General features: G+C 63.8%; 3 protein-coding genes across 6 annotated transcripts in view; all 3 read left to right on the forward strand.

Moving 5' to 3' along the window:
• NAPA (NSF attachment protein alpha) overlaps positions 1 to 204 on the forward strand; it is a 12,616-nt gene extending 12,412 nt beyond the window's left edge. Inside the window, 1 exon segment of the mRNA XM_074567242.1 lies at positions 189 to 204. Coding sequence (XP_074423343.1) covers positions 189 to 204 — 16 coding nt within the window.
• Positions 205 to 2,823: 2,619 nt separating this feature from the next.
• On the forward strand, positions 2,824 to 5,172 carry EIF3K (eukaryotic translation initiation factor 3 subunit K). Its single transcript, XM_074567401.1, has 8 exons — positions 2,824 to 3,081; positions 3,872 to 3,970; positions 4,058 to 4,178; positions 4,339 to 4,413; positions 4,514 to 4,580; positions 4,664 to 4,741; positions 4,836 to 4,961; positions 5,063 to 5,172. Exons 1-8 carry the CDS (start codon positions 2,939 to 2,941, stop codon positions 5,092 to 5,094), a joined length of 741 nt encoding a protein of 246 aa, XP_074423502.1. The 5' UTR covers positions 2,824 to 2,938; the 3' UTR covers positions 5,095 to 5,172.
• Positions 5,173 to 5,879: 707 nt separating this feature from the next.
• Positions 5,880 to 24,715, forward strand: part of ACTN4 (actinin alpha 4) — a 28,853-nt gene continuing 10,017 nt past the window's right edge. The window contains exons 1-11 of one of the 4 annotated variants that reach the window (XM_074567400.1): positions 5,880 to 6,115; positions 14,356 to 14,470; positions 14,724 to 14,843; positions 16,524 to 16,610; positions 16,695 to 16,782; positions 17,130 to 17,208; positions 17,340 to 17,421; positions 18,235 to 18,320; positions 22,857 to 22,949; positions 23,057 to 23,287; positions 24,463 to 24,610. In XM_074567400.1, coding sequence (XP_074423501.1) covers positions 5,975 to 6,115; positions 14,356 to 14,470; positions 14,724 to 14,843; positions 16,524 to 16,610; positions 16,695 to 16,782; positions 17,130 to 17,208; positions 17,340 to 17,421; positions 18,235 to 18,320; positions 22,857 to 22,949; positions 23,057 to 23,287; positions 24,463 to 24,610 — 1,270 coding nt within the window. In that variant the 5' untranslated portion in view covers positions 5,880 to 5,974. Of the gene's footprint in view, positions 6,116 to 14,355; positions 14,471 to 14,723; positions 14,844 to 16,523; positions 16,611 to 16,694; positions 16,783 to 17,129; positions 17,209 to 17,339; positions 17,422 to 17,694; positions 17,781 to 18,234; positions 18,321 to 22,856; positions 22,950 to 23,056; positions 23,288 to 24,462; positions 24,611 to 24,715 lie in introns of all 4 variants that reach the window. The other 3 variants (XM_074567398.1, XM_074567397.1, XM_074567399.1) reach the window with 3 other exon arrangements.

The following is a 24,715-nucleotide window of genomic DNA, read 5'->3' on the forward strand; positions in this document are numbered from 1 at the left end:
GGGGGTCCCGGGGGGTCCCAGGGGGTCCCAAGGGGTACTGGGGGGGATCCAGGGGGTCCCCGACGGGGTACTGGGGGGGTCCCGGGGGTATTGGGGGGTCCTGGGGGGGTCCCAGGGGTCCCAAGGGATAATGGGGGCGGTCCAGGGGGTCCCCGAGGGGGTACTGGGGGGTCCTGGGGGGGTCCCAGGGGTCCCAAGGGGTAATGGGGGGGGGTCTAGGGGGTCCCCGACGGGGTACTGGGGGTCCCGGGGGTATTGGGGGGTCCTGGGGGGGTCCCAGGGGTCCCAAGGGGTACTGGGGGATTCAGGGCGTCCTCGACGGGGTACTGGGGGGGTCCTGGGGGGGTCCCAGGGGACCCAAGGGGTAATGGGGGGGGTCCAGGGGGTCCCCGAGGGGGTACTGAGGGGTCCCGGGGGGCATTGGGGGGTCCTGGGGGGGTCCCAGGGGTCCCAAGGGGTACTGGGGGGGGTCCAGGGGGTCCCTGAGGGGTACTGAGGGGTCCCGGGGGCATTGGGGGGTCCTGGGGGGGTCCCGGGGGTCCCAAGGGGTACTGGGGGGGGTCCAGGGGTCCCCGAGGGGGTACTGAGGGGTCCCGGGGGCATTGGGGGGTTTTGGGGATATTGGGGGGGGTCCCGAGGGGAATTGGGGGGGCCTCAGGGGGTCCCCAAGGGGGTATTGGGGGGTCTGGGGGGGTCCGGGGGTCTCAGGAGATCCCAGGGGGTCCCAGGGAGTATTTGGAGTTGGGAGGGGTAATAAGGGGTCCCGGCGGGGGCGGGGGGGGGGGGGTGTTCAGGGGGTATTGTGGGGATGCCGGGGGGTATCGGGGCGGTGGGGGGGCATTAAGGAGTCCCGTGGGTTTTTGGGGGTCCCGGAGGGGGTATTTGGGGTCTGGGGGGGGGGGGGTAATAAGAGGGTTCCGGGGGGTTTCGGGGGGGGGCCCCCCCCCCTCACCTGCTTCCATCTTGACAACCTTGATGGCCGCCAGCTCGCCCGTGGCTTTGCTGCGGGCCTGGGGGGGGGGGGCACAGGGGGCTCAGGGCCTCCCAGTGCCCCCAGTACCCCCCCAGTGCCCCCCCAGTGCCCTCCCAGTACCCCCCAGTGCCGGATGCGCCGGGGCCTCACGCCTCCGGTGGTGGCGGTGGCGGGGGTGGGGGTGGGGGGGGGGGTCCCCAAAACCTGTGGGTTCCATGGAGGGGGGGGGGTGGGGGAACTGGGAGCACTGGGTGAACTGGGAGAACTGGGAAGGGAGGGGGGGTGGAACTGGGGGGGGCCCTTTGCGGGAAAAGTTGGGGGGGGACGGGACACTTCTCACCACCCCCCCACCCTCCCCAGGGTGTCAGGGATGCCGGGGGGGGGGGGGGGGTTCCCCCATAGCCCAGGACCAGTTTGGGGGGGGGGGTCACCGGGGTCTCGCCCCCCCCCCCCCCCCCCCCCCACCCCCCCAGTCCCGTTATTTTTGGGGGGGTCCCCATCACCTTATAGACCTCCCCGTAGGTGCCCCCCCCCAGGCGCTGCAGGAGCTCGAAATCCTCCTGGGGGTCGCGGGCGGCGATGTGGAGGTGCCGGGGGTCCATGGCGGCGTCACACACACCCCCCCCCCGCCCCCCCGCGAAGAAAAACCTCCTCCCCCCCCCCCAAAAAAAAAACGAAACCTCCTCCCCCCCCCGCACACCCCCCCACAAGGCACCGCGGCGGAAGGGGAAACTGAGGCATGGCCCACAGGGGATCCAGGCATCCGGGCGCTGCTCCACCCCCCCACCCCCCCCGCTTTCGGGGGCCCCAGTTTGAGCCCAGTGTGCCCTCCCCCCCCCCGGCACTGGGACCAGTATAACCCCAGTACGATCTCAGTATGGTCCCAGTTTGACACCAGGATCCCCCGTAAGGGCCCAGTTTGGCCTCAGCGTGGCCCGCCCGCTGTGCCAAAGTGTGCCCCCCCCCCGCCCCAGTATGCCCCACCGTGTCCCAGTGCCCCCCCCGGTTTGGCCCCAGTATGGCCCAGTCCATCCCAGTATGGCCCGCTTCTGCCCCCCCCCCTAGGATGGCCCAGTCCATCCCAGTACGCCTTCCCCCCCTCCCAGTTTGGCCTCAGCGTGGTCCCCCGCCCTCCCAAGTGTACCCCACTGCGTCCCAGTGCCCCCCCAGTTTGACCCCAGTATGGCCCAGTCCATCCCAGTATGGCCTCCTTCCACCCCCCCCAGTATGTCCCAGTCCACGCAGTATCGCCCCCCTCCCACCCCCAGTATCGCCCCAGTCCATCCCAGTGTGACCCCCGCCCACAGTTTGGCCTCAGCGTGGCCCCCCCCCCCCCGCCCCCTCCCCCAGTGTACCCCACTGTGTCCCAGTTCCCCCCCAGTTTGATCCCAGTATGTCCCAGTCCATCCCAGTATGGCTTCCTTCCACCCCCCCAGTACGTCCCAGTCCATCCCAGTCTGACCCCTCGCCCCCAGTTTGGCCTAAGCCTGGCCCCCCCGCCCTCCCAGCGTACCCCACCGCGTCCCAGTGCCCACCCAGTTTGACCCCACTATGGCCCAGTCCATCCCAGTATGGCCTCCTCCCACCCCCAGTATGTCCCAGTCCCTCGCAGTGTGACACCCCCCCCCACCCCAGTTTGGCCCAGTTCATCCCAGTTTGATCCCCCCCACACTATTTCCCCCCCCCACACCCCGTCCCACTGTGGCCTAATGGTGCCCCCAGTTTGGCCCAGTCCGACCCCCCCCCCCGAGCCCCTGCGCCCGTACTGGGATGGGGCGCGGTGGGCGGGGCCTGAAGCGGTGGGCGGGGCCCCGCTCGTGTGGGCGTGGCCTGAGGTTGTGGGCGTGGCCAGCGCGTATAAACCCTCCTCCCCTCTGCGCCCCCCGCCGTCTTCTCCCTTCTGCGCCTGCGCGCCCCGGCGAGGGGGGGGTTGGGGGGTGTGTGTGTGTCCTCCACTGTCCCGTCATGCCCAGCGAGCGGCCGCGCCGGAAGCGGAAGTCTCCTCGCCCGCCGGAGCCCGGCGTCCTTCTTCCGCCGCCGCCGCGAGTCATGGCGCTCTTCGAGCAGATGCGGGCCAACGTGGGCAAACTCCTGCGGGGCATCGACCGGTACCGGCTGGGGGGGGGGGGGGGGCGGGGACGGACGAGGGGCAGACCCTGGTTTGGGTGGTGGAACCCCCGTTTGGACGGGAAGGCCCGGTTTGGGGGGAGAGGCCCGGTTTTGGCGGGGGGCCGAGGGGGAGACTCCGGTTTGGGGGGGAGAGGCCCGGTTTGGGCGGGGGGCCGAGGGGGAGACCCCGGTTTGTGGGGGAGAGGCCCGGTTTGGGCTGGGGGCGGAGGGGGAGACCCCGGTTTGTGGGGGAGAGGCCCGGTTTGGGCGGGGGGCCGAGGGGGAGACCCCGGTTTGGGGGGGAGAGGCCCGGTTTGGGCGGGGGGCCGAGGGGGAGACCCCGGTTTGGGGGGGAGAGGCCCGGTTTGGGCGGGGGGCCGAGGGGGAGACCCCGGTTTGTGGGGGAGAGGCCCGGTTTGGGCGGGGGGCCGAGGGGGAGACCCCGGTTTGGGGGGTGGAACCCCCCCGGTTTGGGCGGGAGAGGCCCGGTTTTGGCGAAGGGCCATGGGTAAGACCCGGGTTTGGGGGGTGGAACCCCGGTTTGGGCGGGAGAGGCCCGGTTTGGTGGGGGGCAGGTGGAGCGTGGAGCAGTCCCGGGAGGCCGGTAATGGCGCGGGGGGGGGCTGTTTGTGGGCCGGGAATGGCGGAAGGTTGGGGGGTGTGATGGGGGAGCTGGACCCCGGAGCGCTGAGGGACCCCCGGGAATGGGGTGTTGGGGTGGGGACGGGTCGGCAGGGCTCGGTACCGGCAGTAACGGGGGTTCCCGGGGGGGTGGGCCTCTCCCCGCAGGTACAACCCCGAGAACCTGGCCACGCTGGAGCGCTACGTGGAGACGCAAGCCAAGGAGAACGCCTACGACCTGGAGGCCAACCTGGCCGTGCTGAAATTGTGAGGGGGGGATGGGGTGGGGGGGGGTGACACAGGCCATGACCCCCCCCCGTTCCCAACACCCCCATTTCAACCCCCCCCCCGCAGGTACCAGTTCAACCCAGCCTTCTTCCAGACCACCGTCACCGCCCAGATCCTGCTGAAGGCCCTGACCAACCTCCCCCACACCGACTTCACTCTCTGCAAGTGCATGATCGACCAGGCCCATGTATCCGCCATGACGTGTGTGTGTGTGTGGGGGGCACTGCTTTTGGGGACCCCCACCCCCCTAACACTTCTCCTCGGGGGGGTTACACCCAAATTTAGGGACTTCGGAGGGGGGGGACGACCCTTCTCCTCACGTTTCCCTTGACCGCCCCCGACCTCAGCAGGAGGAAAGGCCCATCAGGCAAATCCTCTACCTGGGGGAGCTGCTGGAGACCTGCCACTTCCAGTCCTTTTGGGTGAGTTCTGCCCCCTCCCATACCCGGGGGGCGCACCCTGAATCCGGGAGGAGTCATCCAGCCCCCCCCGGGGCTGTTAACACCCCCCCGCCTTCCGCAGCAAGCTCTGGATGAGAACATGGAGCTGCTGGATGGGATCACCGGCTTCGAGGACTCCGTGAGGAAATGTGAGGGAGGTTTAGGGGGGTTTTGGGGGGTCCTGGGGGGGTTTTGGGGGGACCAGCAGCTGACGTGGGGTCTCCTTCCGCAGTCATCTGCCACGTGGTGGGAATCACCTACCAGCACATCGACCGCTGGCTGCTGGCTGAGATGTTGGGGGACCTCTCGGGTAAGGGGGTGAGCGGAGGGGGCGGGGAGGGGGGTGCAGGGGGTGTTATGAGGGTTAACCCCCCCCCTCTGTTTATTTCCGCGACCCCCCCCAGAGGCTCAGCTGAAGGTTTGGATGAGCAAATACGGCTGGACGGAGCCGGAGCCTGGGCGCATCTTCATCTGCAACCAGGAGGAGAGCATCAAGCCCAAGAACATCGTGGAGAAGATCGACTTCGACAGTGGGTTTTGGGGGGCCGGGGCCCTCCCCGTCCTGAGCCTGGGGGAACCCCCAACCCCCCGAGCCTGGGGCCACCCTCTCACTCTGCTCCTTCTCCCGCAGGTGTCTCCAGCATCATGGCCTCCTCCCTCTGAGCCCCCTCCAGTTTTACAGTCATCGTCCCGTTCCCCCCCCCACCCCTCCTCTTTTAACCAGTAAAGGCGAAGCCTCCACGTTGCTGTGGTGCTGTGGGGGGGTGCTAGGGGGCAGGGGGGGTGGTGTGGGGGTCCTGGGGGGTGACCGCCCCCATGGGGCTGCACCTCGGGCCCTCCCAGGGAGTTTGGGGGGGCAAAAAGGGGCGATTTTCCCCTTTTGGGGGCAGATCCCTTCCCCCTTTGGGTCAGCCTGGGTGCGGGTGGGGTGTGGTGGGTGGGAGGAGCACTGTCTGTGGAGGCCACGCCCCCTCGTTACATAGACACGCCCACACCATACATATTAATGACCCTACTTCGCTGTGGGGGGGGTCAAGTCTGTGTGCACACTGGGGGAGGTGGGGTGGGGGTGCTCATGAATATTAATGAGGGCCCTGCTGCTCGGGGGCGTGGCTATGGAGGGCGAGTGGCACCCGTCGTGTGAATTATTGTTATTCTCATTGTTATAATGAGGCTGTCACACACCCCTCCATTCATATTAGGGCTGGGTGGGCGGGGCTTGGAGGCCCGGTGGGCGGGGCTTGGAGGCACAGTGGGCACGTCTGGGGCGATGGGCGGGGACTGAGGGCGGTGGGCGGGGCCGCGAGCCCCTAGTGGGCGTGTCTAGATGCCGTGGGCGGGGCTTGGAGGCACGGTAGGCTTGCCGAGGGGCGGTGGGCGGGGCCTGAAGGCGCGGCGGGCGGGGGCGCGGGGCCGGGCGGCGCGGCGGGAGCGGCGGGAGGGAGGGACGGGCGGACGGGAGGAAGGAGGGAGGGAGGGAAGGGAGGAGGCAGCAGCGGCAGCAGCAGCAGAAGCAGCAGCAGCGCTCGTTCCTGCGGCCGCCATGGTGGATTACCACAGCGCTGGGCAGCCCTACCCCTACGGCGGCAACGGGCCCGGCCCCAACGGCGACTACATGGCCCAGGAGGACGACTGGGACCGCGACCTCCTCCTCGATCCCGCCTGGGAGAAGCAGCAGCGAAAGGTGGGCCCGGGACGGGGGGGTGAGGGGGGGAGTTCGGGCCTGAGGCTGGGGTCTGAGGGGACCTCTGAGGCGTTAGGGCTTTGGGCGGGGGGGGGGGGGGCGTCCCGAGGCAGCTCCCTGAGGCGTTAGGAGTTGGGGGAGGGAGTCTGAGGGGAGCCTGGGCCTAAGGAGGGGGTCTGAGGGGACCCCCCCGAGGCGTTAGGGCTTGGGGGGAGTCCTCAAGGAACTCCCTGAGGCGTTAGGGCTGGGGGGGGGGGGGGCGTGTGTGTGTGAGAGGACCCCCTGAGGGGTTAGGACTTGGGGGGGTGTCTGAGGGGACCCCCTGAGGCGTTAGATCTGAGGGGGGGGGTGGTATTCGGGGGTTTCTGAGGAGAGACCGGGTCTGAGAGGGGAGACTGAGGGGACCCCCTGAGGCCTTAGGGCTTGGGGGGGGTCTGAGGGGACCCTGGGCCTGAGCGGGGGGGGGTTTGAGGAGACCCCCTGAGGCGTTAGAGCCGGGGGGGGGTGTCTGAAGGGAGCCCGGGCCTGGGGCGGGGGGGGGGAGTCTGAGGAGATTCTTGAGGCGTTAGGGCTTGGGGGGGGGGGGTGTCGACTAAGGGGACCCCCTGAGGCGTTAGGGCTTGGGGGAGGGTCTCTGAGGGGCCAGAGGGGTCCTGGGGGGGACCCTGAGGGTCCAGGGCCTGAGGAGGGGTCTGGGGGACCCTTAAATGGTTCAGGACCTGGGATTTTGGGGGCCTGAGGGGCCGGGGGGGGGGACCCCTGAGGGGTCAGGGCCTGGGGGACCCATAAGTGGTTCAGGATGCGTGGGGGGGGGTCTGAGGGGACCCCTAAGTGCCTCAGGACCTTGGGGGGGGGTCTGGGGGACCCCTGAGGGTTCAGGATCTTGGGGGGGGGGGGGTTTGGGGACAGACGAGGGGTCGTGGGATGGTGGGGGGGGACCCTGCGGTGAAGCAGGCGCCCCCGAGGGGTGCTGGGGGCTGAGGAGGGGACTTGGGGAAGGAGAGTGGGGTACGGAGGGGTGCTGGAGGGGGGGGGAATCACCACGGAAGACCCTGTGGTAGGAAATAAAAGCGCTGGGGGGGGCTCTGAGAGAAGGGGGGGATCCATAGGGGGAGAGGCAGGGGGGTGACAGGGACAGGGGATGGTTGGGGGGGGTCCTGGGAGCCAGGTATTCTCGGGGAGAGGGGAGGGGGGGGCAAGGGACAGGAGGGGAGGACTTTGGGGGGGACGACAAGGGACAGGGGGGAGAACTTTGGGGGGGGCCGTGGAGAAAGCAGCCTTCCCCAGCGCCTGGATTTGGGGAGGGGGGGAAAATCCCAAGTCCGTCCGTCTGTCTGTCTGTCCGTCCGTCCCCTTCCTTGCTGGCAGAGGGGGGGGGGCAGCATCAGCCATGGGGCAGCCGGGGGTGGGGTGTTTGGGGGGGGGGGGGGGGGGGGTGTGTCAAGATGCTGCCAAAGCCGGGGTGTAAACGATGAGGGATCCGCTCCCCGGGCCAGGAATGGGGAAATAAAGGGCGAGGATAAAAGGGCAGTGGGGGAGAGGCGGCGGCGGGAGGGGCAGGGCGAAGGGCGAAGCTCCCGGCACCCTCAGCGCCTCGCCGGGGCGGGGGGGGGCTCAGTGACACCCAGGGCTCGGGGCGGGGAGGGTCCCATCCTACGCCGGACCCCACCACCGGAACCCTCCCGGGCATCGTGGCGTGGCAAAACCCCCCCCCTCCCCGCCACCACCGCCGCCACCACCTTCACCAGGACCCGTCCCTCCGGCAAAGGCCGGGAGCTGCGACCTGCCACCGCCTTCCTCCTCCGGGTTAATAATTGGAGACCGTTTGCGGGAAGGCGGCGAGGTGGCCGGCCGCTGGGTTTGGTTAATTGCTTTAATTGGGGGTTATTTAGGACGGGGAGGTGGGGGGCGGGATGGACACGCGGCCGGACGAAGGGTGCCAACACCTGTATAAACTCTGAAGTGTGAGGGCTGGCTTTCTGTTGCCATAGTTACCCTGTTATGGGTTATTTTTTTTTTATTATTTTTATTTTTTTTAAAAAAAATCAGCTAAACGGCATAATTTTTGGCAAAGGAAGCGCGTGCCAGCCCTCCTCCTCCCCGGAGCCGTGCTCTGACCCGCCACTTCTAAGTCTGGGGCCGTAACCTATGGGGTTTTTTTTTTTTGACGTCGTCCTCAGTTTTAACGAGCTTTTGGGTCCGTAGGTGCTAAAAAGCTGGGTTTCCGTGGCCGTGGGGGTGCGGAGAAGCCGGGGCCGAGTTGCCGCCGCGTTTCCCGGCCGCAGCCCCACGCGAAGGAGAAGGAGACGCGAGATTTAGAGAAAAGTTTGGCTCCTCTGGGAAGGGATGAGGCCGGGAAGGCGAATCGCCCCGTGACGCGCCGGTTCGGGGTTATAGATTCCAGCTGGTTCAAAGGCAAGGCCTCGTTAGCTTCGGGCGGAGAGCTGGCTAATTAGCAGGCTGCAAACTTTCCCCTCGGCCCGTCGGGAAGCATTTCCCGGCCTTTTCTCCGTCCTCCCCGTCTCCCTCCGCAGCCGGCGGTGAGTCTTTCTCCGTGGCGGCTCTTCATCTCCTCCTCCTGGGGCGAGGGGACAGGCACCAGCGACTCCAGGAATTTGGGGATCCGGCTTCCCCGGAAGGCGAGGACGAGCCACGGAGTCAATCCCGATCCTCACAGGAGGCGCAGACGGCGCTGGAATGGGCTCCTCTGCGGCTGTCGGACGCCCCAGCACGCTCGTCTTGGAGTTAATTAATATTTTTTGGAGCGGTTTTATGTCTTTTTGAGGGGGGGGAGGGAAGGAGGCGAAGAGCTTCCAGCCTCGGATCCCTCCACCATCGGCTGCGCTGGGATGGAGATGACGGGGACAGGGACTGTCCTGCTCGGAGCCATCCCAGCGCCTGCGGTTCTGCTGCTGGTATGTGGCCAGTCCCCGGGGGTTCCTCCTCTGGAATCTCAGCTATGTGGCTTGATCCGCTGCCGTCCGTCCTTCCCGGCCTCCGTCCGTCCTTCCCGGCCTCGGCAAACACGCCAAAGAGGGGGGAAAAAGAGGAAAATCATTGCCTTAAATAGACAAGTCAGTCTCGGCTTCCTCCCGCTTCCGACGCTGGTGCTATTGGGAAAACAACGGCGAAAATACGGTGTCCTTGAGGGACTTTGGGGCGATAACGAGCCCACGGGACGATAACGAAGCCACGGAGCGGTAACGAAGCCACGGAGTGGTAACAAACCCACGGGGCGGTAACGAGATGCTCGTCCCACGGAGCGAAGGCCGCCGTCTCCCGCACCGGAGGTCATTAATTGTCCCCGCCGCTGGCTCGTCAAATTTAGGTTGCTTAATGACCTCGGCGTGTTAACGAGGCCAGTGGAAAGAGTCGCCCGGGCTCCCCCCAAGGCGACGGAGGAGCGGCCGCTTCCCCGCTGCCCGCCTGGATTCTTGGTTTCCCTCCAAAAGACAAAAACATCCGGCCCCGAGAGCCCCTCCGCCTCCTCGGAAAACATCCTCGGCTCGTGCCCGCCGCGGGATTCGCCTCGAAACCCTCCTTCGGAGGAAAACGCACCCCGTTTTCCTCGTCCCGGGGTCGGAGACGGCTTTTTGGATGCGTGGAAAAGCCCCTGCGTCGCCTTCAGCCCTGATTTATTTTTTTTTTTTAACCCTGCGTGAGCTCGTACGTCAAAATCCCTTGGCAATTCCCGCTGCGATGGTTACGGAGATGCTCATCCCGCTGGCCGGGGCCGGGTTTAAACCCCGTTTCGGGCTCCCCGGCTCCCTTTTTTAAAAATAATCCTCCTGTTTAATCCCCGCCGAGGCAACTTTTTCAATCCTGGGTCGGATCCTTGGCAGATTACTTACCTGGCTCGTTAATTCCTGGTTAATGACGCAGAGCTGCTGGGGTTACGCAAAAAAAAAAAAAAAAAAAAAAAAGCCCGGGGGGGGAAAAATGCTCTGCCAGGGTTTTCCCAAACACCAAGGAGGGAGGGGATGGGAAAAGGAGGATTGTTTTTTGGACTCGGAGCGGCTCCGGCGAGCGGGTGCCGGTGGGGGGTGTAAACGGGCGCTAATTCCTCCGTCTGGCTCTTTGGCTTGGCGACATTTCTGCTTTTTTTTTTTTTTTCCCTGGTTTTTCGGGCGCGTTTGCAGCCCGCGTCTGCGCCTCTCGTCCCGCCTCGGGGCTTTAGGAGAACTTTTTTTTCGGGGAGGCGGCGGAAGCCGGGGGGAAAACGGTGGAAAAGGGAGAAATCACCTGTCGCTTCCCTCCGTCGAAAGGGCCGGGCTCTTCCGGGAGCTCGTATTTAGCCCTAAAAAAGCGTCGCCGGGATAAAAATCTGGCCTGGAAGGTGGTGTATAGGGAATATCTGGCGGTGCCGGAGCCGCACCCGGCCGGAGGAAGGTGTGCCGGAATGCGGGTGCGCCCTGACTCACCTGCGCCCTTATCTCCCCCGCACGCCGAAAAGAAAAAACACCCCGAACGCGGCCCAAAAAAGCATCGGACCCAACCCCGCAGCCAAAGAGGAATTTGGGAATTTCACCTCTTTATCCCCCACCCCCCCTCCATAAACCTTCCGAATCGGGGCCGTGCCTCCCCCGGCTGCTTCCTCCCGCCCTCCTCCTCCTCCGACTCAGCTGTTTTCTCCCCAAACGGCCGCGCCAGAGCCTAATATGGGAAAAGAATGAGGAGAATCTCCGGGGTCCGGCCTCCCCCCGGCCCGGCCGGTAGCGGCAAATTAAAATAAAATTAAAGAAAAATAAAATAAACCCGTGACGAGGGAACGCGACGAACGACTGGAAAACGCCCGTCCCGGCCTTTCGGGATGCTACGAAAGGCGAAGCCCGTCTTAACGAAGGCCCGTCTTTAACGAAGCCCGTCTTGAAGCCCAGTTAACGAAGGCAGGACCCAGGATGCTCCTCACATCCCTTCGCTCCCCATCCAGAGCGGAAAAAGTCCTCGTTTCTCCCGATTATGTTGTTGTTTTTTCCCACCCCTCTAAGGAGAAGCGGCTCCGGCGTGGAGCTGAGCCGCCGGCGATTGTAATTAGCGACGCCGCTAATTGGTGGCCGAGGCCGGGCCGACGGAGACGGGTCCTTCGGCCGCGTTGGGAAGCGCCTGGTTCTTCTCCAGCGCTTTGTTTAGTCTCTGCGACATCTTAAGAGACTTGGAACGATTTCCTGCCCTAACGAGCTTCCCGGCGGCGGCGCTAACGAAGGGGCAGCTCTGCCGGACACCCCCCCCCCCCCCCCCCCGCCACGGGACTCCCAGGTTGGATATTGGGGTTTATTTTGACTTAAAACCCCAGAAATGAGACCAAAACCGGCAGCGTTACGCTCCCCGGTCGCCTCCGTCGATGTCCCGCTGGCGGGCGAGAAGGCGCTATTTTAAAATCGAAAAAAAAAACCAAAAACAAACCCCAAACTGAGCTATTCCAGTAGATTTCTAAATAAAGATGCTTATTTATTATTTTATATATATATTTTTTATTTTTTTTTTTTGGACAGATGATTGTCGGCGGTGACCTCATGGAAAAATACCGATAGGGTTCTGCCCGTAAATTTCCCCGAGTAAACAAAGGCCGAGGCTCTGCCCCGGCGCGGGAGGACGGCGGAGAGGATTTCGGGCAGGTTTGGGAGTCAAAGTGCGCCTCGGCCTTTGCCTTAAAAGGAAGGAAAACGGCCAAAAAAATCCGCCGGGACGGCTCCCGTCGGAGCCGGGCAGAGCCCCCGCTGCTCCGGCAGCCCCCTCGCCGGCCGGACCCCTGGCTTTTCGCAGCCGTGAATTTGATTATTATTTTTCCTACCGTTTTCCCGGGAAAACGGAGCCTCCGCCCCTCCCGCCCCCCAGGTTTTGGGGGGGTTTTGAGGGAGTTTGGCTGGGGGAAGGTCGGGGGGGGCCACCTATTCCTCCCCGACAAAGGCGGCTTTGATACAATGCCTGGAAAGCGTTTCTCCAGCGCCTCCGTGGGAAGGAAATTCCAGAAGCATGTGTGGAATCTCCTTTTTTAGTAACTTTATGTGGGTTTTTTTTGGGTTTGTGTTTTTTTTTTATTTTTTTATATTCGGAACACATTGCTTGCGGCGGGGGGCGGGGGGGTGCGCAGGGGCAGAAAAGCTGCTCTTTGCCCCCCCCCTCCCAGCCCCGGTCATTAACGCCACCTTCGTTAGGCTCAGCTCCGTCCCGCGGCTGCCTGGGACAGCAGCTGGCCCCAACCGCTTTTTGGGGGCGATTGGATGGGGTTTTTGGCGAATTGAGTAAAAAGCTCCGACTCCTGCGATGGGAGGCGGGGGGGGGCCAGCGAGGGCCCGGCGGCCGTCGGAAAAGGAATTCGCGGGATTTGGAAGAGCTCTGTCGTCTTTTGAGGAAACGAGCTTCTGGGGAGGGGTTTTGGGGACAGCTCGAAGGCTCTCTTTTTTTTTTTTTTTTAAATTTTATTTTATTTTATTGCTTTCTGCGCCTATTTTTAACTCCTCGCCCGTTTCCATAGCGTTTGGGAAACAAGCGCGGGCTTCTTGGTGCTGCGGCCGAGCTCCTGGCCGGGGCTGAATCACCGAAAAGTGGAGGGGGGGAAAATTTTCCGTCGGGGGTGGCGTTTTTGCTCCTGGTTTTATGCTTTTTTTATTATTTTTACCCCCCCACACCTCGTTTCTAGCAGCTGCGTACGGGTGGGTTTGGCCATGCCGGGCGTGATTCAGCCGGTGACTGGCGCCGGGGCTCGCTTGGCAGCCGCTCTCTCTCCGTCAGGTTGCCCGTGGCCAGCTCGTCCCGCGGGGTGGCAACACCCGGACACGCCTGGCAGAGCCACCGCCGGCGCTCGGGGACGTTCGAGGTGACGATAAGCAGCCTCCGCACCCTCCCCGCCTGCAGATTTACCTCTTCCCTGCCCTTATACGGCCATCTCCGCTCCGCTTGCCGGCCGGCCTGCCCAGCTAGCCACGCCACCGGCCCCGGGGCGAGTCACGCAGGCCATCTGGCACGTGTGGAATGCCAAATCCTCAAGTCCCAAGGGAGGAAAAGTGAGTTTTTCCGGCTCCCAGCGCCCGTGGGGCTGCTTGCCCGCCTCCTCCAGGCTGTCCCTGCCGGGACGCGGGCTACGCAAAGGGCTTGGGCAAACAGAGTGGCTACCGTTCCCCCGTGAAGGTGACCCCGCTTTCCTCTTTAAGGTCAATCCCGCCGTATTTGTGTTTCTGCGGCCGCCCAACCGGTGTCTGGCTGGGGGAGAAGCGGCCACGGACCTCGTGGTGTCCGACCGGGCGCCAGCGGCACCGGGAGGGTGTTTCTTCTCCCCAAAATCCTGCCCTAAAAAATCAGATTATTGGGGGGGGGGGGACGGCTCGCGAGGGCCTTGGACGGCGGAGCGGGCGGCGGTTCCGGTTTGGCCGCCTGGTTAATTAACGGTGCTTTATTTCCCCCCCCCCCACACACACACGCCTCCGTATCCCGGTGGGAACGCGGAGTCTGAACCTCCAGCTGCATCAAAAACTGCGGGGTCTGGGGTTTTTTTGGTATAAAACCGGCGAGTTTTGGCTGCGATCGGGCAGCGCTCGGGGCTGCGGGGGCTGCCGGCCTCGGGTGTTACTCCCCCGGGGCTGGGGGTCCGCAAGGGGACCCCCGGGAGCCGCCGGCAGCGCCCCGAAGGGAGAGGAGAGGAGCATCCCGGGGGAATCCGGCCACAGGAATCCGCTCCCTTTGCGCTTGGTGCCTCTCGGCCTTCGCCAGCCGCTGCCGGCAAAGGTTCGCCGCCGAGCGTCCGAGGAAAAAGGCGGCGGGGGGAGGAAAAGGAGCGGAAAAACCTCTCCCCCGGCTGGCGGGGGAAGGCGGGCAGGGCTGGGCATCCTTCCTCCTGCTTCCTCGGCAGAATCCGGCAGCTTTCGGGGGGGGGAGGCAAAAATCCACGCGCATCCCCCCCCCACCCCGCAACCGTGGGTCTGCAGCGGCCGGAAAAAAAAGCAGAGCCGGGGATCTGCCGGTGCCCCGGCTCGGGGCCGGGGGGGGGGGCTTTGATTCCCAGCGTGCGGCCCCATTTCCCCGTTTATTTCCCCCCAAACTAACAGGCAAACGCGTGGTCGGGGGGGAGGGGGTGGGCGGGGGGTTGAGGATGGGGACAGGCAGTGCCAACGGTGAGCGTAGCCCCCCCCCCCCAAAAAAAAACCCCAACGGGGTTTCGGTGCATCGTTTGGGGGGCCAGGGGTGGTTTTTTATGGCGCTTTGGGGTCTGACCATCCTCCTCCTCCTCCTCCTCCTCCTCGCAGACGTTCACGGCTTGGTGCAACTCCCACCTGCGGAAGGCCGGCACGCAGATCGAGAACATCGACGAGGATTTCCGCGACGGCCTCAAGCTCATGCTGCTGCTGGAGGTGATTTCAGGTGGGCGCCGCCATCCCCGCTCCCTCCTCCCGCCGCCCCGCGTCGAGGTTTTGGGGGGGGGCGGTGGTGGTGGGGTTTTTTTCATCGTGTGTTTTTGTATTTTTTTTTTTTTTTAACCTGTAAATACACCTCAGAGCGCGTCTTTTGTCCCGCCTCTAAACTCTCTTCCACCTTTTCAAACAAAAAAAAAAGCTTTAACTCCACCACCACCACCACCCCCCCCCCCCCCACCTCCCCGGCTTCTCCTTTGCAGGCGAGCGATTGCCGAAACCGGAGCGGGGTAAAATGAGGGTGCACAAAATCAACAACGTGAATAAAGCCCTGGATTTCATCGCGAGCAAAGGCGTCAAGCTGGTCTCGATAGGAGCCGAAGGTGAGCGCCGACCCCGGGAACCTCCTCCCCCTCCTGCCGTTTTGCCGTGACTTAGGGCAATTTAAGGGCGTTCTAAAGGCGGCGGCGCCCAGGGGGTGAGTCACGGTGTCACCGCCGGGGGGGTTCGTCCCCGCCGTTGACTCTCCGTTGATGCCGTCCGGGAAGCGCCAGCCCGGCACCGCTCGCCACGCTGGAGCTGGGAGGTTAAAGGCAGCTCCATCTCCCTCTTCCAAGGTCAGGGAGGCTCTTGCGCAAGATGGTTTTTATGTTTTTTATTGCCGGGCTCGTCAGAAAAGCCTGGCGCGGCTTCCTCCAGCGTCCCGGCGCGCGGGGACCCGCTGCTGCCGTGACCGATTGCCGGCAGCGACGGGGTTTGGGGAGGGTGGAAAGAAAACCCTCCGGAAAAGCCAAATCTTGGCACCCGCGTTGTTTCGAGTCGCCTTCCTCCCGCTGTCCCCTCCGAGCCTGGCCCCCCTCCCCGCTGGCAGGCGAAGCGGGACGGTCTCAAAAACAAAATTCCTGCCGTTTAGACGAGGATCCCTGATTTTCCTCGGTCCCGGGGTTCTCCGGCTCCCAGCTGCGTCCGTTTGTTCCATCCCCACCAAAACCAAACCTGGGCGAACGGAGCAGGTGGGCGGGGGGGTGGGGGGGAAAAAACCAAACCCACACATTTTCCTTTTCCAACCGTTTTTTTTTCTCCGGTTGCTCGGCGTCGCCTTCGCCCCCCGACACGTGGCGGTGGAAGGGTTGGCCGTGCCGACGCGTGTCGCGTTCCTACGAGCCGGGAACCCGCCCGGCTGCTGAGAATTGGCTTAAACGCCAGATTTAATTCCCCCCTCGAGGTCTCCCTCCTCCCCGGGGGTTAGAGGAGAGGATTTCCCGGTCCGCTCAGCAGCCGGGACCCGCTTGCCTTGGGATTTACTGGCCGCTGCCGAAGCCCGAAGGCTTCCCCGGGGCTTGCGGGGTGGTTTTTGCCAGGGCCGGGGCCGCGTTTGGCAGCGGCTCACCCAGCAGAGCCGGTTTTCGGCTGGGTTGGGAAGAGCGCGGCTCGCTCCCGGCTTTATATCTTTGAAGTCTCGCCGGGGGAAGCTGCCCTCTTCCCGAAACCCGTGCGTGTCCCGACTGGTGCCGCATTAAAATCCCAGCTGCGAGGGTGTGGTGGAGGTTACAACAGCCGCCGAGCCACCCCAGGCTCCCACGCCGCTTAATCCCCCCAAAAAACAAGCGCTTGGGCTTAATCCCCCCCGCAAAAACCGAGCGCTTGGGTTGCTCAAGAGATGAGAAACCTCGCGTCGGCTTGTTCAAGGAGAGGTTTTCCTCGGGAGCCGTGGTTTGGTTCCTCCTCGGCGGTGGAACCATCCCCTCGGGGAGGTGGGATGCGGCAGGTCCCCGTCCGGACCCACCGAAGATGCGACCGGCACGCGGTCCGGTGTTAAATCCAAAGTATTCACACCACCACGGTGAATCCGGCTTCGGAAATGTTAGTTTTGGAGGACGCTTGCTCGGGTTCTGGATTTATTCGGTCAGGGAAGACGCGGGGGTGAGGGGCGAGCCGCGTGTGACGGGATCGTCTCGCCGCGGACCTTCCCCGCGTCCATCGGGAACGACTCCGTAGGCGGGAAGGGGGCATCCGCGGGGAGCTGAGAACGTCTGGCTTTCTGTTTCCCCTTCGGCTGTCAGAGATCGTCGACGGCAACGCCAAGATGACGCTGGGCATGATCTGGACCATCATCCTCAGATTCGCCATCCAGGACATCTCGGTGGAAGGTGAGGGACCGGGATACCTGCCCCCCGGGCGGCGGCGCCTCCCGAATCCGCTTCGGCTGATCCGGGATCTGTCCCCCTCTGCAGAGACCTCGGCCAAGGAGGGCCTGCTGCTGTGGTGCCAGAGGAAGACGGCTCCCTACAAGAACGTCAACGTGCAGAACTTCCACATCAGGTACTTCCCCTCGCCGCGGGAGCCGGCAGCGCTGCTCCCCCGGGGGCTTCCAGGCTCTGAAATATTCAGGGGCGAAGCTTTCCGCGCGGCTGGAAGGGGAAAACGCAGCTATTTTGGGGTTGGGTTTTTTGGTTTTGGTTTTGATTTGTTTTGTTTTGTTTTTTTTTTCTTGCTGCCTGAACTCTCCGCCCCTTTCCAGGGCGGGAGGAAGAGGCACAATCCGTCTCGGCAAATGAGCGACTCTGGGGAGAGGCGGACGAGGGGGATGCCGAGGGATGCGCGCGCGTGCACGTGAATTTAAGCCCGATGCTGGCGCCGGCAGCTCACTCTCCCCTTTTCTCTCGCAGCTGGAAAGACGGTCTGGCTTTCAACGCCTTGATCCACCGGCACAGACCGGAGCTCATCGAATACGACAAGCTCCGGAAGGTAAAACTGGGTGATAGCGCCGTCGTTTTGCCTCCGAAGAGCGAACGGCGAGCCGGAGGAGCGTGGCCGTCCGTCTGCAAGGCGTCCGTGCTCCCTCAGCCCCCCTCAGGAGCTCGTCCCCCTCTCTCTAGGATGACCCGGTGACGAATCTGAACAACGCCTTCGAAGTGGCGGAGAAGTACCTGGACATCCCCAAGATGCTGGACGCGGAGGGTAAGCTCTGGGGGCTCTTCGAGCTCTAACCTTCTCCAGGTTGTCGATGCCGGATCCCCAGGGAGCTGCCGGCGGCCTCGGGGCTGCTCTAACACCGGGGGACCGTATTTAACCCCTCCTTCTGCCCGCACAGGTGTAGCCCTCTGGCGGTTTGCGGGATTCCAGCCCAAATGGGAGCTGGCTCCTCGGCACGGCGTGGGAAGCCAGCCCGGCTCCCGCCAGGCGGCGGGCGACCGTCCCCCTCCGGGTCTAACCCTTCTCGTTCACTTGCAGACATTGTCAACACAGCTCGCCCCGACGAGAAAGCCATCATGACCTATGTGTCCAGCTTCTACCATGCCTTTTCGGGGGCTCAGAAGGTACCGGAGGCGGCGGCTGTGTCCATCTCGCTGTAACGTTCCCGACCGCAGCGCCCTACGCTCACGCCACTTCTCTTTGCAGATGGCCGTTGTTCTCTCTCCTCGAGGGCGGGAGCCAGACCTCAGCTCGTTCCCCTGGGCTGAAATAAAAATAAAAGCCGCGCGGCTTCCCCCAAAGGTGTGCTGCCATGCCAGCCCGCCGCCAACCCGGGAGCTGCCCGATAACCTCGGGAGCTCGGCTAAATCTCGAAACGCAGCCTCAGCCCTCCGCGAGAGGCTGATTTATTGAGCAGGGGGAAGCGTAGCGGCAAAAATCACCCCCCCGTCAGCCAGCTCTGGTCTGGATCCCGAGCCCCTGGCAAGCGCTTGTCGCCCTCCGCTGCATGCCCGCGGGGGGGTGGAGGGTTGCGGCGCCGCTTCTTCACCCTCTCTTCCTCCCTTTCTCTCCGCGCAGATATTGTGGGCACTCTCAGGCCCGATGAGAAGGCCATCATGACATACGTTTCCTGCTTCTACCACGCTTTCTCGGGTGCTCAGAAGGTGAGCTTTGCCGGCTGGAGCTGCGCGCTTGGGGCCGAGCCGCTACTAACACCGGCCCTTCGGGCTCCCGAGGGTCCCTGCGCTGCTGCACGGCTTCTGGAAGCTTCCAAACCGGGGGCCGGCTTTAGCTCCGCTTGCCTCGGGGACGAAGGGCCAACACGAGCCCCCCGGCCGGGGAGGAGAGCCCGGCTGGCTTTGTGTCGCCGCAGGAGGTCAACTGGGTAAACTGGGCGGCCCCGGTTTGCAGCGGTGTCTCGCTGCGTCTCTTCCGCGCCGCCCGGGCTGGCGGGAGCTGGAGGCGGCGTCTTAAGTCGCCTTCGCCTCGGGGGGACGGTGGTTCCCTCCGGCCCCCTCGGAGACCTTCGTTAGGGAGACTCGTTAGGCCAGAACGCGGGGCTGCATGAATCTGTCACCGTGTCAGGGTGCTGCTGGCACCGTGGGCGGCCTGGGGAGGGCTCAGCTGCCCTTCCCTCCGTCTTCCCTCCGTCTTTCCCTCCGTCTTTCCCTCCGTCTTCCCTCCGTCTTTCCCTCCGTCTTCCCTCCGTCTTCCCTCCGTCTTTCCCTCCGTCTTTCCCTCCGTCTTCCCTCCGTCTTTCCCTCCGTCTTCCTTCCATCTTTCCCTCCGTCTTCCCTCCGTCTTCCCTCCGTCTTTCCCTCCGTCTTCCCTCCGTCTTTCCCTCCGTCTTTCCCTCCGTCTTCCCTCCGTCTTTCCCTCCGTCTTCCTTCCATCTTTCCCTCCGTCTTCCCTCCGTCTTCCCTCCGTCTTTCCCTCCGTCTTCCTTCCATCTTTCCCTCCGTCTTCCCTCCGTCTTTCCCTCCGTCTTTCCCTCCGTCTTCCCTCCGTCTTCCCTCCGTCTTCCCTCCGTCTTTCCCTCCGTCTTTCCCTCCGTCTTCCTTCCATCTTTCCCTCTGTCTTTCCTCCATCTTTCCCTCCGTCTTCCCTCTGTCTTTCCTTCCGTCTTTCCCTCCGTCTTCCCTCCGTCTTTCCCTCCGTCTTCCCTCCGTCTTTCCCTCCGTCTTCCTTCCATCTTTCCCTCCGTCTTTCCTCCGTCTTTCTCTCCGTCTTTCTCTCCGTCTTCCCTCCGTCTTCCCTCCGTCTTCCCTCCGTCTTCCCTCCGTCTTTCCCTCCGTCTTCCCCTCCGTCTTCCCTCCGTCTTCCCTCCGTCTTTCCCTCCGTCTTCCTTCCATCTTTCCCTCCGTCTTCCCTCCGTCTTTCCCTCTGTCTTTCCTCCGTCTTTCTCTCCGTCTTCCCTCCGTCTTCCCTCCGTCTTTCCCTCCGTCTTCCTTCCATCTTTCCCTCCGTCGTTCCCTCTGTCTTCCCTCCGTCTTCCCTCCGTCTTTCCCTCCGTCTTCCCTCCGTCTTCCTTCCATCTTTCCCTCCGTCGTTCCCTCTGTCTTCCCTCCGTCTTCCCTCCGTCTTCCCTCCGTCTTTCCCTCCGTCTTCCTTCCATCTTTCCCTCCGTCGTTCCCTCTGTCTTCCCTCCGTCTTCCCTCCGTCTTCCCCTCCGTCTTCCCTCCGTCTTCCCTCCGTCTTTCCCTCCGTCTTCCTTCCATCTTTCCCTCCGTCTTCCCTCCGTCTTTCCCTCCGTCTTTCCTCCGTCTTTCTCTCCGTCTTCCCTCCGTCTTCCCTCCGTCTTCCCTCCGTCTTTCCCTCCGTCTTCCTTCCATCTTTCCCTCCGTCTTCCCTCCGTCTTTCCCTCTGTCTTTCCTCCGTCTTTCTCTCCGTCTTCCCTCCGTCTTCCCTCCGTCTTTCCCTCCGTCTTCCTTCCATCTTTCCCTCCGTCGTTCCCTCTGTCTTCCCTCCGTCTTCCCTCTGTCTTTCCCTCCGTCTTTCCCTCCGTCTTCCTTCCATCTTTCCCTCCGTCTTTCCCTCCGTCTTCCCTCTGTCTTTCCCTCCGTCTTCCTTCCATCTTTCCCTCCGTCTTTCCCTCCGTCTTTCCCTCCGTCTTCCCTCCGTCTTTCCCTCCGTCTTCCCTCCGTCTTCCCTCTGTCTTTCCCTCCGTCTTCCCTCCGTCTTCCCTCCGTCTTTCCCTCTGTCTTCCTTCTGTCTTTCCCTCCGTCTTTCCCTCCGTCTTTCCTTCCGTCTTTCCCTCCGTCTTCCCTCCGTCTTCCCCTCCGTCTTCCCTCCGTCTTCCCTCTGTCTTCCCTCCGTCTTTCCCTCCGTCTTTCCCTCCGTCTTCCCTCCGTCTTTCCTCCGTCTTCCCTCCGTCTTTCCCTCCGTCTTTCCCTCCGTCTTCCCTCCGTCTTTCCCTCCGTCTTTCCCTCCGTCTTCCCTCTGTCTTTCCCTCCGTCTTTCCCTCCGTCTTTCCCTCCGTCTTCCTTCCGTCTTTCCCTCCGTCTTCCCTCCGTCTTCCCTCCGTCTTTCCCTCCGTCTTTCCCTCCGTCTTTCCCTCCGTCTTCCCTCCGTCTTTCCCTCTGTCTTTCCCTCCGTCTTTCCCTCCGTCTTCCCTCCGTCTTTCCCTCCGTCTTCCTTCCGTCTTTCCCTCCGTCTTCCCTCTGTCTTTCCCTCCGTCTTCCCTCCGTCTTTCCCTCCGTCTTCCTTCCGTCTTTCCCTCCGTCTTCCCTCTGTCTTTCCCTCCGTCTTCCCTCCGTCTTTCCCTCTGTCTTCCTTCTGTCTTTCCCTCCGTCTTTCCCTCCGTCTTTCCTTCCGTCTTTCCCTCCGTCTTCCCTCCGTCTTTCCCTCTGTCTTCCCTCTGTCTTCCTTCTGTCTTTCCCTCCGTCTTTCCCTCCGTCTTTCCCTCCGTCTTCCCTCTGTCTTTCCCTCCGTCTTTCCCTCCGTCTTCCCTCCGTCTTTCCCTCCGTCTTCCTTCCATCTTTCCCTCCGTCTTTCCCTCCGTCTTCCCTCCGTCTTTCCCTCCGTCTTCCTTCCATCTTTCCCTCCGTCTTCCCTCCGTCTTTCCCTCCGTCTTTCCCTCCGTCTTCCTTCCGTCTTCCCTCCGTCTTCCCTCCGTCTTTCCCTCCGTCTTCCTTCTATCTTTCCCTCCGTCTTCCCTCCGTCTTCCTTCTATCTTTCCCTCCGTCTTTCCCTCCGTCTTCCTTCCATCTTTCCCTCCCTCTTCCCTCGGTCTTTCCCTCGGTCTTTCCCTCCGTCTTTCCCTCCGTCTTCCCTCCGTCTTCCCTCCGTCTTCCCTCTGTCTTTCCCTCCGTCTTCCCTCCGTCTTCCCTCCGTCTTTCCCTCCGTCTTTCCCTCCGTCTTCCCTCCGTCTTCCCTCCGTCTTCCCCTCCGTCTTCCCTCCGTCTTTCCCTCCGTCTTCCCTTCTGCCTTTCCGCCTCCTTTCCGCCTCCTTTCCCTCCACTTCCCTCCTTCCTCCTCCTCCTTCCCTCCTCCTTCCCTCTTCCTTCCCTCCTCCTTCCCTCTTCCTTCCCTCCTCCTTCCCTCCTCCTTCCCTCCTCCTCCTTCCCTCCTTTTTCCTCCCCTTTCCTCCCCAGACGCCTTCCATCCGACCCCGGCGGGGGGTGGCTCGCAGGCAGGGCTGTTGGGGGCGGCCACCAATTATCCTCTTGCGCTAATCAGAGGGATTCGGATTCGGGAAACGCAGGAGCCCCTCGACGGGGCTGAGGAAGCCGCCGGGGCGCGAGGAGCTGGGGCAGAGCCTCCTGGCTGGCGCCGCGCAATCAAGGATGTTTAACGAAGGTTGGGGTTAATTTAACCCCCGTGCAGCGGCCGCCTGCGTGCGGAGGGGCTGCGAACCCCAGCCTGGCCAGCGGATTTCATTCCTGCGGGCCCGCTCCTCGCCAGCTGGGCTGCCTTAGCTGCGGGAACGCGTGCCGGGAGCGTGGATAACGCCGTTAAGCCGCACCCGGGGCAGCGTCCCCTCTCCCTCCCGCCTTTTCCTCGAGGGGTCTCGCACCTCCCGTGCCCGCCCGTTCTCTTTTTATTTTATTTCTTTCGCTTTTCCCCCGTGGCGACTGGTTTTTCCTCTTCCCCATCCTTCCGTAGACCCTCTCCACCCTTTCTGTTGATGTCTGGCTTTCAACTCCTCTCCTTGGACTCTTTCTGTGCTGCCTGCCAAGGTACTCCGTCCCCCAGCCTTATCTTTTCTGCCTCCTCCTCCTCCTCCTCCTCCTCTTCCTCGCCCTCCCGCCCTGTGTAGAGAGGAGCTGCCTCAAGGGAAGAGCAAAAAACCAAAGGATGGCGTTTAGAGATGGGTAAAACGTAAAAAGAGGAGCAGCGGGGGCTTTCCCTGCTCCGCGCAGAGCTGCGTCCCTCGGGATAGAGAGCAGGGAAGGGAAAACACGTGGGTCTGGCTGGTGGCGGTGGCCGTGGCCACCTCTTTTGGGGCTGCGGCACTCAAAAGCCTTGGTCAGGTTTGGCCCACGGTCGCGATGCCGGAGCTCTGCTGGAAGCGATGGTTTCTGTGCCGGGAGATCCTCCGCGGGCTGCCGGAGGCCTCCCGAATCCCTTGGGAGCGTCGCTCCGGTGGAACGGCGGCTCCCTTTGGGATGGGGGCGTGCGGGTCGGGACGCCGCAGGCTCTGATTTCCGCTCCCCCCCACCCCCCCACTCCCTTTTCCTCGTGCTGCTTTTCCCCTCCAGGCCGAGACGGCGGCCAACCGCATCTGCAAAGTGCTGGCCGTCAACCAGGAGAACGAGCACCTGATGGAGGACTACGAGAAGTTGGCTTCCGACGTAAGGCAGCCGGCCACCCCCTCACCGGCGGGGCCGGGGGGACCGAATCCCCCTGAAAGCGGCGGCGGCCCCCGCCTCCCGCCCGTTAAATCCCGTTCTCCTCGCAGCTGCTGGAGTGGATCAAGCGCACCATCCCTTGGCTGGAGGACCGCAGCCCCCAGAAGACCATCCAGGAGATGCAGCAGAAGCTGGAAGATTTCCGCGACTACCGGCGGGTCCACAAACCCCCCAAAGTGCAGGAGAAATGCCAGCTGGAGATCAACTTCAACACCCTCCAGACCAAGCTCCGCCTGAGCAACCGACCCGCCTTCATGCCCTCCGAGGGGAAGATGGTCTCGGTGAGCGGCTCCTCCGGCGCCCTGCCGGGAACAGCGGGGGGTGGGACGAGGCAGCCGCGCCGCCGGGGTCCCCGCCACGCCGCTGGCTGAGAGCGTGGAAGCCGGAGCCGCTCCCAGAGCGGGCTTTTGGGGGTGGGTTTCCCCTTCGGCTGCTCCCCAAAGCGGCGCTGATGTCCGACGGGGGGTCACAAAGCGGCTTCAGAGGGGCACGTGCCTCCACGGCCGTCGGTGTGGGGAGGAGGGGACCCCGTGGCCGTCGGCGTGGCGAGGAGGGACCCTGTGGCCATCGGCATGGGGAGGAGGGGACCCCGTGGGTGTTGGCGTGGCGAGGAGGGACCCTGTGGCCATCGGCATGGGGAGGAGGGGACCCCGTGGCCATCAGTGTGGCAAGGAGGGGACCCTGTGGCCATCGGCGTGGGGAGGAGGGGACCCCGTGGCCATCAATGTGGCAAGGAGGGGACCCTGTGGCCATCAGTGTAGCAAAGAGGGGACCCTGTGGCCATCAGCATGGGGAGGAGGGACCTCGTGGCCATCAGTATGGAGAGGAAGGGACCCTGTGGCCATCGGCATGGTGAGGAGGGGACCCCGTGGCCGTCACTGTGGGAGGAGGTGACCCTGTGGTCATTGGCACGGGGAGGAGAGGACCCCGTGGCCATCACTATGGAAAGAGGGGCCCCCGTGGCCATTGGCGTGGGGAAGAGGGGACCCTGTGGCCATCAATGTGGTGAAGGAGGGAACCCCATGGCCATCAGCGTGGGGAGGAGGGACCCTGTGGCCTTCACTATGGGAGGAGGGGACCCCGTGGCCATCAGTGTGTGGTGAGGAGGGGACCCCGTGGCCATCGGTAGGGAAAGAGGGGACCCCGTGGCCATCAGTATTGAAAGAGGGGACCCTGTGGCCATCAGCGTGGGGAGGAGGGACCCTGTGGCCGTCAGTGTGGTGAGGAAGGGACCGCATGGCCACCAGCGTGGGGAACAGGGGACCCCGTGGCCGTCAGTGTGGTGAGGAGGGGATCCCGTGGCCACCAGTATTGAAAGAGGGGAGCCCATGGCCATCAGCGTGGGGAGGAGGGAAGCCCGTGGCCGTCGGCGGTGGATGGGCGATGAGACGGTGGGGGAAGAGCGGCCGTTCCGCCCCCTCCGGCAGTGCCCTGAGCCCCTCGGCCCCGTCCCCAGGACATCAACACGGGCTGGCAGCACCTGGAGCAGGCGGAGAAGGGCTACGAGGAGTGGCTACTGAACGAGATCCGCCGGCTGGAGCGCCTCGACCACCTGGCCGAGAAGTTCCGGCAGAAGGCCTCCATCCACGAGGCCTGGACCGAAGGTCTGGGAGGGGACACCTTTGGGTGGCAGGAGGGGGACGGGGGAGGTTTAGCGTCACCCCAGCAGCGCCGAAACCCTTGGAAAGCAGCTGGGCCCTTTCAAAACC

This window comes from Larus michahellis, chromosome 26 (genome assembly GCF_964199755.1).
Source record: "Larus michahellis chromosome 26, bLarMic1.1, whole genome shotgun sequence".
NCBI lineage: Eukaryota > Metazoa > Chordata > Aves > Charadriiformes > Laridae > Larus > Larus michahellis.

Coding starts and splice junctions, on each gene's coding strand:
- EIF3K (XM_074567401.1), top strand. CDS start 2,939: ATGCCCAGCGAGCGGCCGCGCCGGAAGCGGAAGTCTCCTCGCCCGCCG. Junction 3,082..3,871: donor CTCCTGCGGGGCATCGACCG/GTACCGGCTGGG, acceptor CTCTCCCCGCAG/GTACAACCCCGAGAACCTGG. Junction 4,179..4,338: donor GCATGATCGACCAGGCCCAT/GTATCCGCCATG, acceptor CCCCGACCTCAG/CAGGAGGAAAGGCCCATCAG.